Below are 14,202 nucleotides of genomic sequence, written 5' to 3' on the forward strand. Positions count from 1 at the left end.
TCTCGCCCCAGCTGCTGTCTGGTCTCTTCTCTCATCACCGGGGCGCTGCTCATCTGCTCTTCAGCCGACGGACCCCCACGCTCTGTGGGGAGTGCCCTCCTGCTCGGAGGGCCGCACTCTCCCCTCTGACAGCAGATGAGACACTTCCCTTGCTCCTGGACCTGGTGTCCACGTGCACACAGGCATGTGCTCTGTCGACCCTCGGCTCCTCTCCGTGCCACTTCTCCCCTGCCAGGGCCTCACCCCTTGTCTGGCATCAGCACCACCCGAAACAGCAGACGGGCTGGACAAGCTCCCTCCCATGAGCCCACCGACGGGCTCGCGCACAAAGCAGCCCCACTGCCGCACGGAGTGGGTGATGGGAGGGCGCTCCAGGCACAGGCAGCCCACGTGAGACCTGATGTGCTTGCCCTCGCCCCAGCCACCGGCCTGTGGAGCTGCAGGGCTTCCCGCATACGTCCTGCCTTCTCGGTGGCTCAGTTTTATCCCGTGTGGAAAGCCGTTGAGAGCAGGCCGCTGGCCTGGCTGCGCGGGTGGCAGTGGGCATCCCCACGGGCGGTGTCAACAGCAACGATCCCTACCCTCATTACCCCGGTGTTCCCAACTGCCTGCAGTGATGACACACTGAGGTCTGAACCCGAGCAGCGTTCATCCCGAGTTTGTTGGGAGACACTCAAATGCGGCAGAAAAGACTTCGTATCAGATGCGTTTCCTACCTCTGCGAGCAACGGCTGGAAAGTCAGAATGTCGATTTTTTGCTCCACACACTTCCTAAGTCTGTCTGGTACCGGGTACTGCGGAAGGAAACTGGGAAGTTGTCGCCTTGAGTTCCTAAAAGAAAAAGCCCAAGTCAGAGTTCATCACCCCGCGTCTCAGACAAGCCATTCACACTCAGGCATCCTTCTCGGCTTTGGAAAGACTCAAGGTCCTTCGAGAACCAAAAATAAGTGTGAGCTGGCGTGAGTCTGGAGTTTGCAAACTTACTTCAGGCGCTTTGGGATCCTTCCCGCATAGCAGCTCCCACAGAGCCCTCTCGTGTCCTGCAGCAGAGGGGAGCAGGGCCACCGCGCCCAAGCATCCCTCTGAGCCAGGACGGAGAGCACAGGTCCTGAGCCCCGGCTGCGCTCTCACAGCGGCTGGGAGCCTGGAGCCCCAGAACACTGCGGCGGGAATGCCACAACACGTTCCGCAAAGGCTGCCCCCTCTGGGTCCTGCTTTTCGGCCTGGAGTTCGGGGAAACTGGGGATCCCCCTCGAGCTTCTGTCTTTCCCCAGAAAGCTGTGTGGGGAGGAGTCACTGAAGTCAGCCACCATCAGGACGAACACAAGTCGTGCTGCGGACAGGCCTAAGGCAGCGCGAGAAGCGACTGGCAAGCAAACAGCAGGAAGAGAGACGGTGGGAGGGCGGCGACACGTCACTGGGAGGCCCAGCGACCTCCTGATTACGCGCACCCGCACGCGCTGAAGAAAGGCACTGCTCCCTATTCCAACCCTGCGTCCAGCTCCTGCCTGAGTGCAGTGGGTGGGGGACACGCAGCTCTGACCCCCTTACCCCACAGTCACCTCCCTTGGATATCGCTGTGGCTCAGCTCCGGACGGGAAGGTTGCTTAGAGACAAGTTCTGTGGCTGAAAGGCCTTCAGAGCCGCCACAAGCAGCACCGGGGAGGCCCGACACCTGCCACCCGTGACGCGGGTCTGTGGCAAGGGCTCCGCCAAAGCACACACGTCAAGTACGTGTGGAAGCAGAGGCATTCGGCAAGCGAGAGCCAGCTCTTAATTAGGAACACGAACACGACGAAGGGGACACACACTGCGGGGCCCTCCTCAGAGACCGGATCGTAGGAAACACCCGTCCCCAGCTCCCCGAGAGTGACGAGAGGAAGAGGCGTCCCCCCGCCCCCGGCGTCACGCCAGGACGCGGGCCGCTGCAGCAAGCGGGGCCCGCACGGCTCTCACACCGCGCACACTCGATTTGCACGGCTCTTCCGCTCACGGCACCTTTTCTGTGTGGTCACCACGACTGTAGTTTTTGTGGGTGTGAGCGCGGTGGCACTTCTCGACTTCTTCCACGAAAACGGCTCTCGGACGGGTATAAGCGACTCCTCCTGGCTCACGACGGTCACCTCGAGGAACCGGCCGATGACGAAGCGGGAGAAGCAGAGCAGGAGGAGCTCCCGGCAGCGGCCGGGGTCGCTTGGAAAAACGAGAAGATTCAGATTCAGACGGACTTGCCAGGAAGGCACGCAGACCCGGTGAACTGCTCTGCGCACGTGTACGGAAAGTCGGCTACAAAACCACGGTCCCCCTTAGCTTTGGGTAATTTCCGTCAGAGGAGAACACGAACTTGCTAAACCAGGCGTCTTCCCACAATAACGTCAGCCACTGAAACTACTCTGTGGTCCCCAAACTTAGAGCAATAGGGGAGACACTGTCAGTGTTCTCAAGTTTCAATCAGAATTGTGTAATTTACCAAAAATAAACAGCTTTTGCTTTATTTTCTGCCCAATTTCCTACTGCTGCTCCAAGGCAGGCTCTCCTGGAGGCACCACACTTGGTGCTCACCTGCTGCCTTCCAGCGACTTCTGCCTGTCATGTCTAAAAGGTCATTTAAAGAGGCGGCACCGCACAGCTCTGACTAAAGGGCTGTTTGTGGGAATGGCTGCCCCAGCCGTGATGGCGGTGGGCTTGAAGCAAGGTGGTGGTTTAATCAGAGCCACATTAAAAAAAAATCTATTTTATTTGAGACAGAGGGAGAGAGTGAGAGAGCATGGAGCAGGGGTGAGGGGCAAAGGGAGAGGGAGAAGCAGACTCCCGACGCTTCACGGCCTGAGCCAGCTCGGTGCCCAGAGTCAGGTTTTTAAAAAGACTAAGAATTAGCAACTGTGGGGGCGCCTGGGTGGCTCAGTGGGTTAAGCCTCCACCTTCGGCTCAGGTCATGATCACAGGGTCCTGGGATCGAGCCCCGCATCGGGCTCTCTGCTCAGCGGGGAGCCTGCTTCCCTTCCTCTCTCTCTGCCTGCCTCTCTGCCTACTTGTGATCTCTATCAAATAAATAAATAAAAATCTTTAAAAAAAAAATTAGCAACTGCGGAGAGCTGTAGAGTGCTGCCAGAAAGCAAGCAGCCCGCTGCCCAGACGAGGGACTGGGGGGTGGACTGGATTATACACAGGCCTCCCAGAAAGGGAGGCCTCAAACCCTTGTCCCTGGAGCTTGGACCTGGCCAGCTGCCCAGCTGGAGATGAGGGGCAGGAAGGCCTCAGCTGAGGGCACTGGAGGGGAGGGGAGGACCCGTGGCCAAGGGGCTGAGAGTGGATGGATTGACAGGACTGAGGGTCAGAAACTGGGGTGAGCGGGGCGGGGGGCGTGCAGGTTATCAGGCCGGGGGAGGCCACGCTCTGGTCAGTAAACTCACTCAAACCATTTTCTCCACCAGTGCTTTTCCTTCTTTTTTATTTTTCTCGTCAGAATAGTTAGGAATACTTTTATAACCTCCAATGTAGAGTATCACCCACGACACCTAAAGACCCAAATGCAAAAATGTCCCCAAAGAGAACCCACTCCCAGCCCTCCAGCCACATACCCCGCTTCGCATGCGATCACAACCGGGGCTCTTGCACCGGGAGGGATGAGCCCTTCTGGCTCCAGCTCTGTCATCTGCTTCCCCCGCCTCCTCTCTTCTTTGTCCCCATCTTCTTCACAAGCACAGTCGTCTGGGAGATGGAATTTAAATCCAGAATTAGATCAGAAGCGAGGCAGTCTCGGACAGTGGTGGCAGGCTAGTGGAAATGCATGCAGACACACAGAATGCCAGACAGTAGGTGACAAAAACATCAGTGGACAGCGGCCAGCCCTTCCCGAGTCTGGAACCACTCGCAGGAAGCAGCACATCTAAGGGGTCTCAGCCGAGCTATGTCTGTCTTCTGCTCGGTCCTACAGGCAGGAGCCCAGAACCAAAAGAGCACAGCAAGTACCGTACCAGGCCGGAGCCCAGGGAGCAGCAGCACCCTGTCGCGCAGAGCCCACGGGCCTACGGCTGGCTGACCGGACACAGCGGCAGGAGAACCATCTACCTGGGGAGACGTCTCTGCTGTTCACACCGCTCTCTGGCGCTTGACAGGTTGTGTTTTTTTGGTAGCTCTCTAGTGAGTCAGTATTTTCATCTGAAAAATTCTTCTCCTTCCTGGGAATGGGAACAAGAGACCCTACTGGGCACTTCTGGGTTTTCTCCAGTGTTTGAAACCTGAATTGTTTAGTTTTATCCCAGCCGGCCAGTTTACAGCTGACTAAGTTTTGAGGAGTATCTCCTTTGTTCCTGGAAAAAGAAAATGAGCCATGAGTACAGACAAGATTCCTGAAGCTAAAATAGTCAGCTGCCATAAAACACATAATTCACTCTGGCGAAAAGTGACTGCAAATAGCTTTATGAATAGAAGTAAAAAGAGTATTTTAGGGTGAAAAACTTCTGAGAGATCTCCATGAAGGAAAAAATAAACAGCCAAAATGAAGTTGGCTCTACAGAAATTCCTTTTTTTTTTTAAATTCTTTTTTTTTTTTAAATATTTTATTTATTTGACAGACAGTAGTAGGCAAGTAGGCAGAGAGAGAGAGGAGGAAGCAGGCTCCCCGCTGAGCAAAGAACCGGATGCAGGGCTCGATCCCAGGACTCTGGGATCATGACCTGAGCCGAAGGCAGAGGCTTAACCCACTGAGCAACCCAGGCGCCCCCTTTTTTTTTTTTTGAAATTCTTAAATCACAATTTAAAACTCGTTAACGTGACTTTATTTTTTTAAAAAGATTTTATTTATTTGACAGACAGAGATCACAAGTAGGCAGAGAGGCAGGCAGAGAGAGAGGAGGAAGCAGGCTCCCCGCTGAGCAGAGAGCCCGACGTGGGGCTCAATCCCAGGACCCTGAGATCATGACCTGAGCCGAAGGCAGAGGCTTCAACCCACTGAGCCACCCAGGGGCCCCGACGTGACTTTATTTAAGTGACAGACTTACTCTATCCAGATCACCAGATTTTTACTTTCTCCTTCCTTTAATGTTCCAAAATTTGTCATCCTTGTGACTTCAATGCCACCTTTGTTCTTCAGTAAAAGAGCTCCACAGAACTCATCGGCAGCCTCTTCAAAGGCAGCAGGGTCCCTGCAGAGAGCACCCCAAGAACAGCATCACGGGAGCAGACACCCAGAAGCTCCACTACCGCCTCCCAGCCACATTCCTTTCAGACGCGCCGCACCCCAGCACCGGGCCAGCAGCGACATGAGGGACGGACTGTCCATCCCCCGGGGACGTATGGCCACAAACCACATACAGAGTTCCTACAAAGAATTTTGGAGAATGACAGCAAAACACCTTGAAGAAGAAAATTACAAATTCTCAAAGGTCTAGATAAAGGGAAGCGACACAGTGGTAATATCTTGAAGGAGTTCCTGATTCTGGGAACATGCTGGGGGAGAAAGTGTTCGATCCTCTTCCCTTCAGGCCGCCAGGAGGGGTGAGGGGAGGCACCCTCCCTTCATGGACCCCGATCCCCCGCATTCAGTGCACGACGGTGGGAAGCAGGCGGCTTCCTTCTTCTCACTGCGCTCCCACAGTGCTCGTCTAGACGGTGGGGCCCCGGCCACACCCTCAGTGACATTCTCGACCACACTGGCACCCCTCCTCGGCCAGCTCCTGGCCCTCAAACTCCCGTCCACACATTCCTCCCTGCCATGTCACCCCAACCCTTCCTTTCTCTTCCCGTCCACGGTGCACGCGTGCGGACAGCAGCAGCCAACCCCTCACACCTCCCACAGCTCACACGGCCTCGCGTCGCCCTCAGCCCAGACCCGGCCGCCGCGGAAGCAGAGTCTGAACGCTGGGACAGCCGCGAACGGAGGACCAAGAAGTACGAGCACAGGAGGGTCGGGAACGACTGGAAGGTCTCCGGCTCCAGCCACCCAGCAAACACAGGGGGGCGTATCAGGAGGAGAGTGGGAGCTCCGCTTTGCGCTCAGTAACTGGTGCCTTTTGCAACACTCAACTGGGCACCCACACAGCGGGTCCGAGAGGAGCGTACACACAGGGCTGACGCCGGGGCCTCGGGACCAGCCCGTGGACAGAACCCACACAGAGCCTCACTGCCCCACGCCGCTGCCAGGAGCCTCCCCTCAGGGGTCCGGAAGCCTGAGTGAGGTGACAGCACATGGGCTCTCCCAGGGCAGAAGCGTGGCAGTGCCCCCGGGGCTGGCGCAGGGCCTGCACACAGGCTGGGAGCTCCCCGGACCCAGCACATTCCCTTCGCCGACCACTCGCCTTCTAATCCCCTGCGCTGACTAGGAGGTTACGAGGGAATTCTGAAATCACAGGGTTTGGGCTTGGTTCACAGCCAGCGTCCAGGGATGCAGGTGGAAAAACTTCCCTTGCCTGTGAAGATGACTACGGAGACAGTCAAGGGAGAAACTTCATGCAGTGCTGGGGCCAGAGAGTGACCCCTCCCCACGGACAGCCAGCGCCCCCCCAGACCTACATCAGCCCAGGGGCCACCTGAGAAGGCTCCCCAGACACTGACCACCCACAGCCAGGGAACCCTTCTGTTGTGCCCCCACCCATTCAGCTGACGCTCTAAGCCACCACTCCTCTCCAAAACCGTACACGCTGAAATGCCACGCAGCGGGCTAAAAAGTGCTTACATGAAACTGCAACAGACTAGACAATAAGGATCTAGAACTGGAGACAAATGGTAAGTCAGTCCAACGAACACACCTGGCCCTGAAGCCCGAGACGGCAACTGCTTTCTCTCTGACGGTCGGTGAGGGGCAGGACTGGCCGCCATCCTCCTGTACCCGTGCAGTCAGGAGCCCAAGTAACTGCAGTGTCATTTTTCAAGCACTTCTGGCCTCAAAAGAAGAGTCAAGGAAACACATATTTTTATGGCACAGGTGTTTCCTTAAACTGGGCATTTGCCTCCAAGTGGCTATGATGCCTAATGTGGGAAGCGGGCCTCCCAGTTTCTGCCCCAGGGCTCCTGGCTGCTCACTACCAAGATGAGGACAGAACCAGTGGGGAAGCCCGAGAGCCTCATTCGCACACAGGGAGGAGACACACTACTCATCTGGCACGGACTCTGGGCAATGGGTTCCTGTCGTGTCTCATGCTTACACCACTGAGTCCTTTCCATGGAGCTAAAAGCAGACCTCCTGTGCCCGCCAGGCCCTCATGGGTGACGAGAGGACGTAAGGGCAATGTGTCTGGCTTTACCACCCCACAGATGGGCCAGTCATCCTCCAACAGCGGAGCAGGGTCCTGTGGGGGGGCAGGGCAACTAGGCACTGAGTGGCCAAGGACGACAGCGTCTGCTGGACAGGAGAGGGGCACGGCTCCCCACCCACACACCTCCACAGCCTTGAGCCAGGTGGTCCATCTTCTAGAGTCTCCCTGTCCGTAAACCAATGGCGCTCCCCACTGCACTGCCCCCGACAGATCCCACGCGCACACCCCGAGGTGCCCAAAGAAAGGCATGGAGGCAAGTACTCAACGTGTAGCAGGAAAGAGGACGCGAACTCCTTCCTGCACAGAACCTGCACTCTAGGAGGTCCGCTGATACAGGGAATAACTAAGGAGAACGTACAGTAAGCTCACTGGAGGTGAGTGCTAGGGAGGAAAAACAGCCAAAGAAAGGGAGCAGGAGGCAGGACACGGCAGCCATTACACTGAAGGCTCGGAGAGGGCCTCGCAGTGCTTCATAATCATGTGGGACAAGGGGCATAGAACGAACACAGATACGAGAGATTCAGTAATTCTAAGGGGCCCCCGGGTGGCTCAGTCCATTAAACATCTGACTCTTGGTTTTGGCTCAGGTCCTGATCTCAGGGTCACGAGACTGAGCCTTGCATCAGGCTCTGCGCTCTGTGTGGTCTCTTCTTGGGACTCCTTCCTTCTCCCTCTGCCCCCACAAATGAATAAATAAATCTTTAAAAAAATTAAGAACCTACTATGTCCAACATGTTCTAAAAAGTACCAACATGTGAAAGAAGAACAAAAGCTATAAAACCACCAAAATGTGAACATTGCCGATGCGAGATTAAGGATTAAGAAGGAACTGTTAACCTCAACTTTAACCCACCACAGAGACCGCTGAAAACCTTCCAGAAGATACATTCCCCCTTTAACCACACAGCTCAGGATTTGGACAGGCTATTACCTGGGCTTATTAAAGCAACTCTTAAAATACACTTCAACTGGGCCTCCCCAAAGAAGAAAGCTGTTTCCTCGTTACCGTCTTTTCACGGGGGTCATGCACAGGGCTCTCCAGACATAGCATGACTGGCTGCTCTCCACCACCACGGCACTGACGATGTCATGTCTTCGAGGCACGTATCCCTCAGCAAGTTTCAGAGAGTCCAAGGTGAAAAAGATGCTGTCATCTATCACCCCGTTTCTACCGCAGAGGCTAGAAATGCAGACCTGCGAACACAGTAATTCATGACCGTGGGAACGTGTGCCACACCAGGCCTGCCTCTCCAAACCAGCCCGTCTCGGGCTGGCCTCCAGAACCAGAAACACACACCTGGTGAGCTGTTTGGCAACACCTCACCTGGGCCCCATTGCAGACAAAGTCCAGCCTCTGGGGGGAGTGGGGACCCTGGTCCTGGAGGAGCAAAGCCCTGAAGATTTCATGAATGTGTGAGGGCCTCAGAGCCAAGGCTGAGGTTATGCAGTCAGAGTGTGTTGGGTGGCCGGTGCTCACTCCCCGTGTCTCCGCCCCAGCCCAGCACACGCGGTCACCTGCACCCCTGAAAACTCGTGTCCAGTGCCAGAGCATGCCGGCCTCTACGGGCAAGCTCCAGTCCTTCACCCACCGTCTCGCTCCCAGCAAGTAGAATGCGTGGACCTTCTGCGTAAACTACAGAAACAGAGTTTCATCGTAGGAGCATGGCAGGTGATCTCCAGTGATCTCCTTAAGGAAATCCGCATTCTCAGCAAGGAAACAGCTTGACTTCCCGATGCACCCAGGAGAAGCCTGGGCCGGAAAAGACAGGAAGGCAAGGACAGGCGAGGGCTGGCACCTACCCTGTCCACGCGCTTGTACCTCAGCGGCTTCACGGAGATGGCCTCGCTGTTCCACGTGCCCGGCCGGATCCAGTACTCCGCCTCCACCCAGTCTCCCTTGCAGGGCTGGAAACCTCCAAGCAGGGAAACCATGGTGCTTACTTGGTAATGTTCGTTATACCAAAGTATACAAGTCATTCTGAGGTTACGATACACTGAAACCATTTCTCTTCTACCCAAGAAACCCGTTTTCAACCTTAGTTTCTCTTCTGGGTTTCCCCAATTAATTGGAGCAGTGGATGCTACAGACTTGCCTTTCTGCCGTCTTACCCTCTCCAGCCTACGAGGGCAAAGGCAGGGAGCCCAGAGAGGTTTGTGGCTTACATGGTCAAACACCTGGTTTGTGCAGTTTCGGGATCCCGTGTGGTTTCCAATATTCCCCATGTTTTTCCTATGCGTTATTCCTAATTGCAACAAAATAGGCTCAATAGCACATCTCTTCCACCCCCAGCCTCTAGGGAGTGCGGCTCAAGGTGGCCAACAGTCTCTCTAACACGGGCCACTGCGCTCTGTCAGCTCTTCCCAGAAGCAGTGTGAGCGCCCCCCACCCCACCCTGCAGGTGACAAAGGGCTGTGCGCTCAGACCGGAGAGTTGGGGTGTCTATGCCAGCTCCGGCGGTGGGGGTGGGGAGCACTCAGTGCCCCTGCCAGATCCTGGGGTGTCGGGGGGTGGCCAGGCAGCTGTGCTGCGGCCTGCAGGAGGCAAGGTGCCCTAGGCTGCCACTGGCTGGCGGGCAGGAACGCTGGGCAACTGCAGGCTCAAGGACATGCCGTGGCTTAACCGTCTGTCCGTCCATGACACAGGAAGCACCGTCTGAGAGGGTCTGTTCTGGTGCACGGTGTGAAGCTACAAACAGCTTTTGCAGTACTTTTCACAGCCGTCAGTTCAAGGGATAGAAGCACAGGGACACCCAAGTGGCTCCAGCAGGGAAGTGTCTGACTCTGGATCTCGGCTCAGGTCACAGTCTCAGGGTTGTGGGGTGGAGCCTCCGTGCAAGGCTCTGTGCTCAGCGGGGAGTCTGCCCGGGAGTCTCCCTTTCCCTCTGCCCCTCCCCACTGTACATGTGCACTCTCTCTAAAAAAGTAAAAATTAAAAAATACACAAACAAAAACCGAAAGTGCACAATTTAAAACTGAATTTGTTTCTCGAGAAAGCTGGTGATAAACACCCGAGAGCCCAAACATCTCCTGACAGGTACCGATCAGCACGAGGGCCACAGGGGTACCACTGATGGCGTGGAACCAGAAGAGAAACCTGCTAGAACCGTCGGCTTCCGGGCAAGGTGGCATTTTAAGAGGACAGGCCCGGAAGCACAATTTTACAGGTTAGGACATACTTATATGTTGACTTAAAAATCAAGACTTTATTTATCAAATATTTAACATAATTCCACTAATTTTTTATTCCAAATCTCTTCAGAAACACGTGAAAAAGGAAGCAACGTGCTAGTTTTATAAACAGTTATCTTGAAGAGAAAAAAACCAGCAAAACAAATTCAAATAACAGTGTGATTTTTTTCCCCCATCAGAATCATGGAATCAGGGACGTCTGGGCGGCTCAGCTGGTTAAGCATCTGCCTTCAGCTTAGGTCATGATCTCGGGGTCCTGGGACTGAGCCCCGAGTTGGGCTTCCTGCTTAGTGGGGAGCCTGTTTCTTCCTCTGCCTCTGCACCTCTCTCTCAAAGAAATAAAATCTTTAAAAAAGAAAATAAATTACAGTTATTGAAAATACAGCTTGTAAACAGAAGACAGTGACACTCCTTTCTACCAAAGCAGCAGAGGGAACGAAGCCACGAGGCCCCCAGAGCCTGCCTGGCACCTGCGGCGTAAAGCTGAAGTCGTACGATGGGATTCCACACTATCCCGGCCTGTACCAAGGCTTCCAAAAAAGCTCTGATGTTTAACTGGGTAAACAGATACTCTGTCATGGGATGTGGAAATGGACAAGACGTACCAATTTACAGCATCCGCATTTGATTTGACACTCAAAAAAAATCTTAGAGACAACTCATTTGATGAGTTTTAATTTATGAGAGCATTAGCTCACCTTTGCACTCATAGAGGCAAACAAACAGGCCCTGTAAAAAAATATCTGGGCTGACACAGTCAACAAGTCTCAATAGAAAAATACCAGACTTGGGGCGCCTGGGTGGCTCAGTCGTTGAGCGTCTGCCTTCGGCTCAGGGTCCTGGCATCGGGTTCCCTGCTCGGCGGGAGCCCGCTTCTTCTTCTCCCACTCCCCCTGCTTGTGTTCCCTCTCTCCCTGTCAAATAAATAAATTTTTAAAAAAAGAAAAAAAGAAAAATACCAGACTTAAGGATTTTGTAGAATTTGCTCTGAGCTTACTAATATTTTCTCAATTAAAAGTGTTTTAGCCTATAGGGAGAACCAGTCAAAGGCTTCAGGTTCAAGTTTATCAACTTGAAAATGCAATTTATGCAACCATAAAATGCAATTTGAAGATTCCAAACCACTGAATAAAAAAATGAAATTAGATACTAAAAAATTTATGTTTCTAATTTTATTAATTTTTTAATATTAAGATTTTTTTTTTAACATTTTATTTATTTATTTGACAGAGAGAGAGATCACAAGTAGGCAGAGGCAAGCAGAGAGAGAGGAGGAAGCAGGATCCCTGGTGAGCAGAGAGCCTGATGCGGGGCTCGATCCCAGGACCCTGAGACCATGACCTGAGCCGAAGGCAGAGGCTTTAACCCACTGAGCCACCCAGGCGCCCCTAAATATTAAGATTTTATGTACTGGTCTGAGAGAGAGTGAGAGAATGTGTGCACATGGTGGGGCGGGGACTTGGGAGCAGAGGGAAAGGGAGAGAGACGATCTCAACCAGACTTCCACTGAGCCAAGTGTGGAGCCCAGTTAAGGGGGCTGGATCTCACGACCCTGAGATCATGAACTGAGCTGAAGTCAAGAGTCAGACGCTTAACCAACTGAGCCACCTACGCGCCCAGTGTATGTTTTTAATATTAGTGACTTGGTGTTAGAAATGGTGAAAAATTACAACGTTATTATGTGTCAAGAATATAACGACTGAATAATATTAAGTGATTTTAATAGGCCCAAGTATTCTTCTTCTAAAGAAACTTCTGCAGTTTCTGAATAATGCTACTTGAAAGGTCCGCCAGTGTAGTAAAATCCGTCTGCTCATCAATATGCAAGTATCCAAAAAATGATTTAATTCCTTTCCACACCCCTTCCCACTTCTCAGTGTGGACACGAAGTGACGTGATCACCCCGGCTATGACTCCGGCCATGGGAGAGGAGAGAGCCACTGTCAGAACACGAGGTGGGGGTGTGATCCTACTTTCTCCCCTGCCTTCTGCCAGTCACTGGGGGCTCTCCTTAGGCTAATCCCAACACAAAGCCAGAGGGCAAGGCTGGGCGGTCCCTACTGGGCAGGCAGAACAGGGAGGGTACAGACGGGCACCAGAGGCTGAAGAATTCCGGCCACAGGAGAGGGTGTTCGGAGGGCTGGGCCAGCTGCTGGGTCGAGGTTTTCAGAGAGAAAATCTCGGGCCCTCAGGGACGCAGGCAGATGAAGAGCAGGGCCTGAAGACGTGCACTGGTCATGAAGGCCCAGCCCCACGCACGGCACGGCGCCCTGTCCTGTGGGTGGCACCGGTTCCTGGGCCTGGTGAAAGGGCTCAGGAAGGACCCATGGCACTTGTTCTTTATCTCACAAATGGGTCCATAAACCAGTTTAATTTGACAAGAAAAAAATAACCTGACTTGTGACCCGGGCTGGGAGCTCGGGTCACGCCGGTTACGTGGATACGCAGACGTCACAGGGCTACCCACTGCTTGCCCTGCGAAGAAAGAGGAAAGAAGTGGGTCTGTCGCGCAGTCGGGACTCTAGATCCCGCTCTTAGGTGAGTCCTACCCAGGGACATTCTGTCTCCCAGCCACGTCCACAGACATTCGAGGTTCTCAAAACTGGGGCTAGGATGGCAGTCACTGACATCTCGTGGGTAGGGGTCAGAGATGCTGCTGAAGACAATCCACAATTCGCACAGCAGTCACCAAAATGGAATGGCCAGCCTCAAACGCCACAGCGCAGAGCCCAAGAAAGCTGCTTCAGGCTGAGTGCCCAATTCCATTTTAACAGCCTTGGGCAAAAGGGTTAAGGAGTAACTGGATATTCATGTGTAAAACGGATTGGGCGCTTCTCCCCATGTAAAGAATTCCCACGAACAGGCAGGAGGGCACCTGGCTGGCTCAGTGGGTACAGTATGTACCTCTTAATTTTGGGGTTGTGAGCTCAAGCCCCATGCTGGGGACTGGGGGTAGCATTCTCTTAAAAAAACCAAACCAAAACAAAAACTTAGGAACAGAAAAAGAATTCCCACGCGTGTGATTTGTGGGCCGAGTCATCCACAGAACTGGGCTGATGGCCACCACTGCCTTTACGGTCTGAGACGGAGGGGACTCTGTGATCCTGACACCTCACGTCCCACCTTCACACTCTTCAGTACTCACAGGCTCACACCTGTCCCCAGTGACACCCCTTCCTGAAGCAGCCAGACCTTGCTCAACTCCCACGCACGCTGCGCACGGCTCAAGACTCTCTCGGGTTACTTTGGAAGGGTCCAAACCCAACCTGAGCTTCACCTGGCCCCTCCTCACAGAGCCCCCGGTCTGCTCTGCACACGGGGACGCTGGGCCTTATGAGCCCCAGAGGAATCCTAAGCTGGTCCACCTCCTGCCCTACCACAGTCACCCAGTTCCTGCGGAGCAGAAAACCGCGTCCTACCGATTCTCCCTTCCATTAGAGCACGTCCTACAAAACTGTGCCGGGCCCAACGCAAGCCCTTCCAGTATTCGCTGAATGAATGCCAAAAAAGCACCGGTATATTCCGACTCTCCCTTAAGTAAATGAAACATCTAGCCCAATTCTTCCCCCTCCCACTTTCCGATCAGGGATGTGCGATGGAATCCTGCCACCTGTTTTTGCAAACACAGTTTGACAGGAACGCGCTGCACTTTCTGCTCCGGTGCTGCCTACGGGCCTGTGTTCACGCTACCATCAACCTCGAGGTAAGGAGCTGCAAGAGACCACACGGCCCACAAGCTCTATTCTCTGGCCTTTTC

General features: G+C 53.9%; 1 protein-coding gene across 1 annotated transcript in view; it reads right to left on the bottom strand.

The window, feature by feature from the left end:
- The window catches only part of MOV10L1 (Mov10 like RISC complex RNA helicase 1), a 64,378-nt gene that overhangs the window by 37,490 nt on the left and 12,686 nt on the right, over positions 1–14,202 (bottom strand). The window contains exons 4-10 of the mRNA XM_032882739.1: positions 9,057–9,169; positions 8,263–8,450; positions 5,004–5,147; positions 4,072–4,313; positions 3,582–3,711; positions 1,999–2,193; positions 717–831 (exon numbers count right to left, since the gene is read on the bottom strand). Coding sequence (XP_032738630.1) covers positions 717–831; positions 1,999–2,193; positions 3,582–3,711; positions 4,072–4,313; positions 5,004–5,147; positions 8,263–8,450; positions 9,057–9,169 — 1,127 coding nt within the window. The remainder of the gene's footprint in view (positions 1–716; positions 832–1,998; positions 2,194–3,581; positions 3,712–4,071; positions 4,314–5,003; positions 5,148–8,262; positions 8,451–9,056; positions 9,170–14,202) is intronic.

The sequence above is a fragment of the Lontra canadensis genome, unplaced genomic scaffold (assembly GCF_010015895.1).
Source record: "Lontra canadensis isolate GAN:19392208 unplaced genomic scaffold, GSC_riverotter_1.0 scaffold84, whole genome shotgun sequence".
Classification (NCBI taxonomy): domain Eukaryota; kingdom Metazoa; phylum Chordata; class Mammalia; order Carnivora; family Mustelidae; genus Lontra; species Lontra canadensis.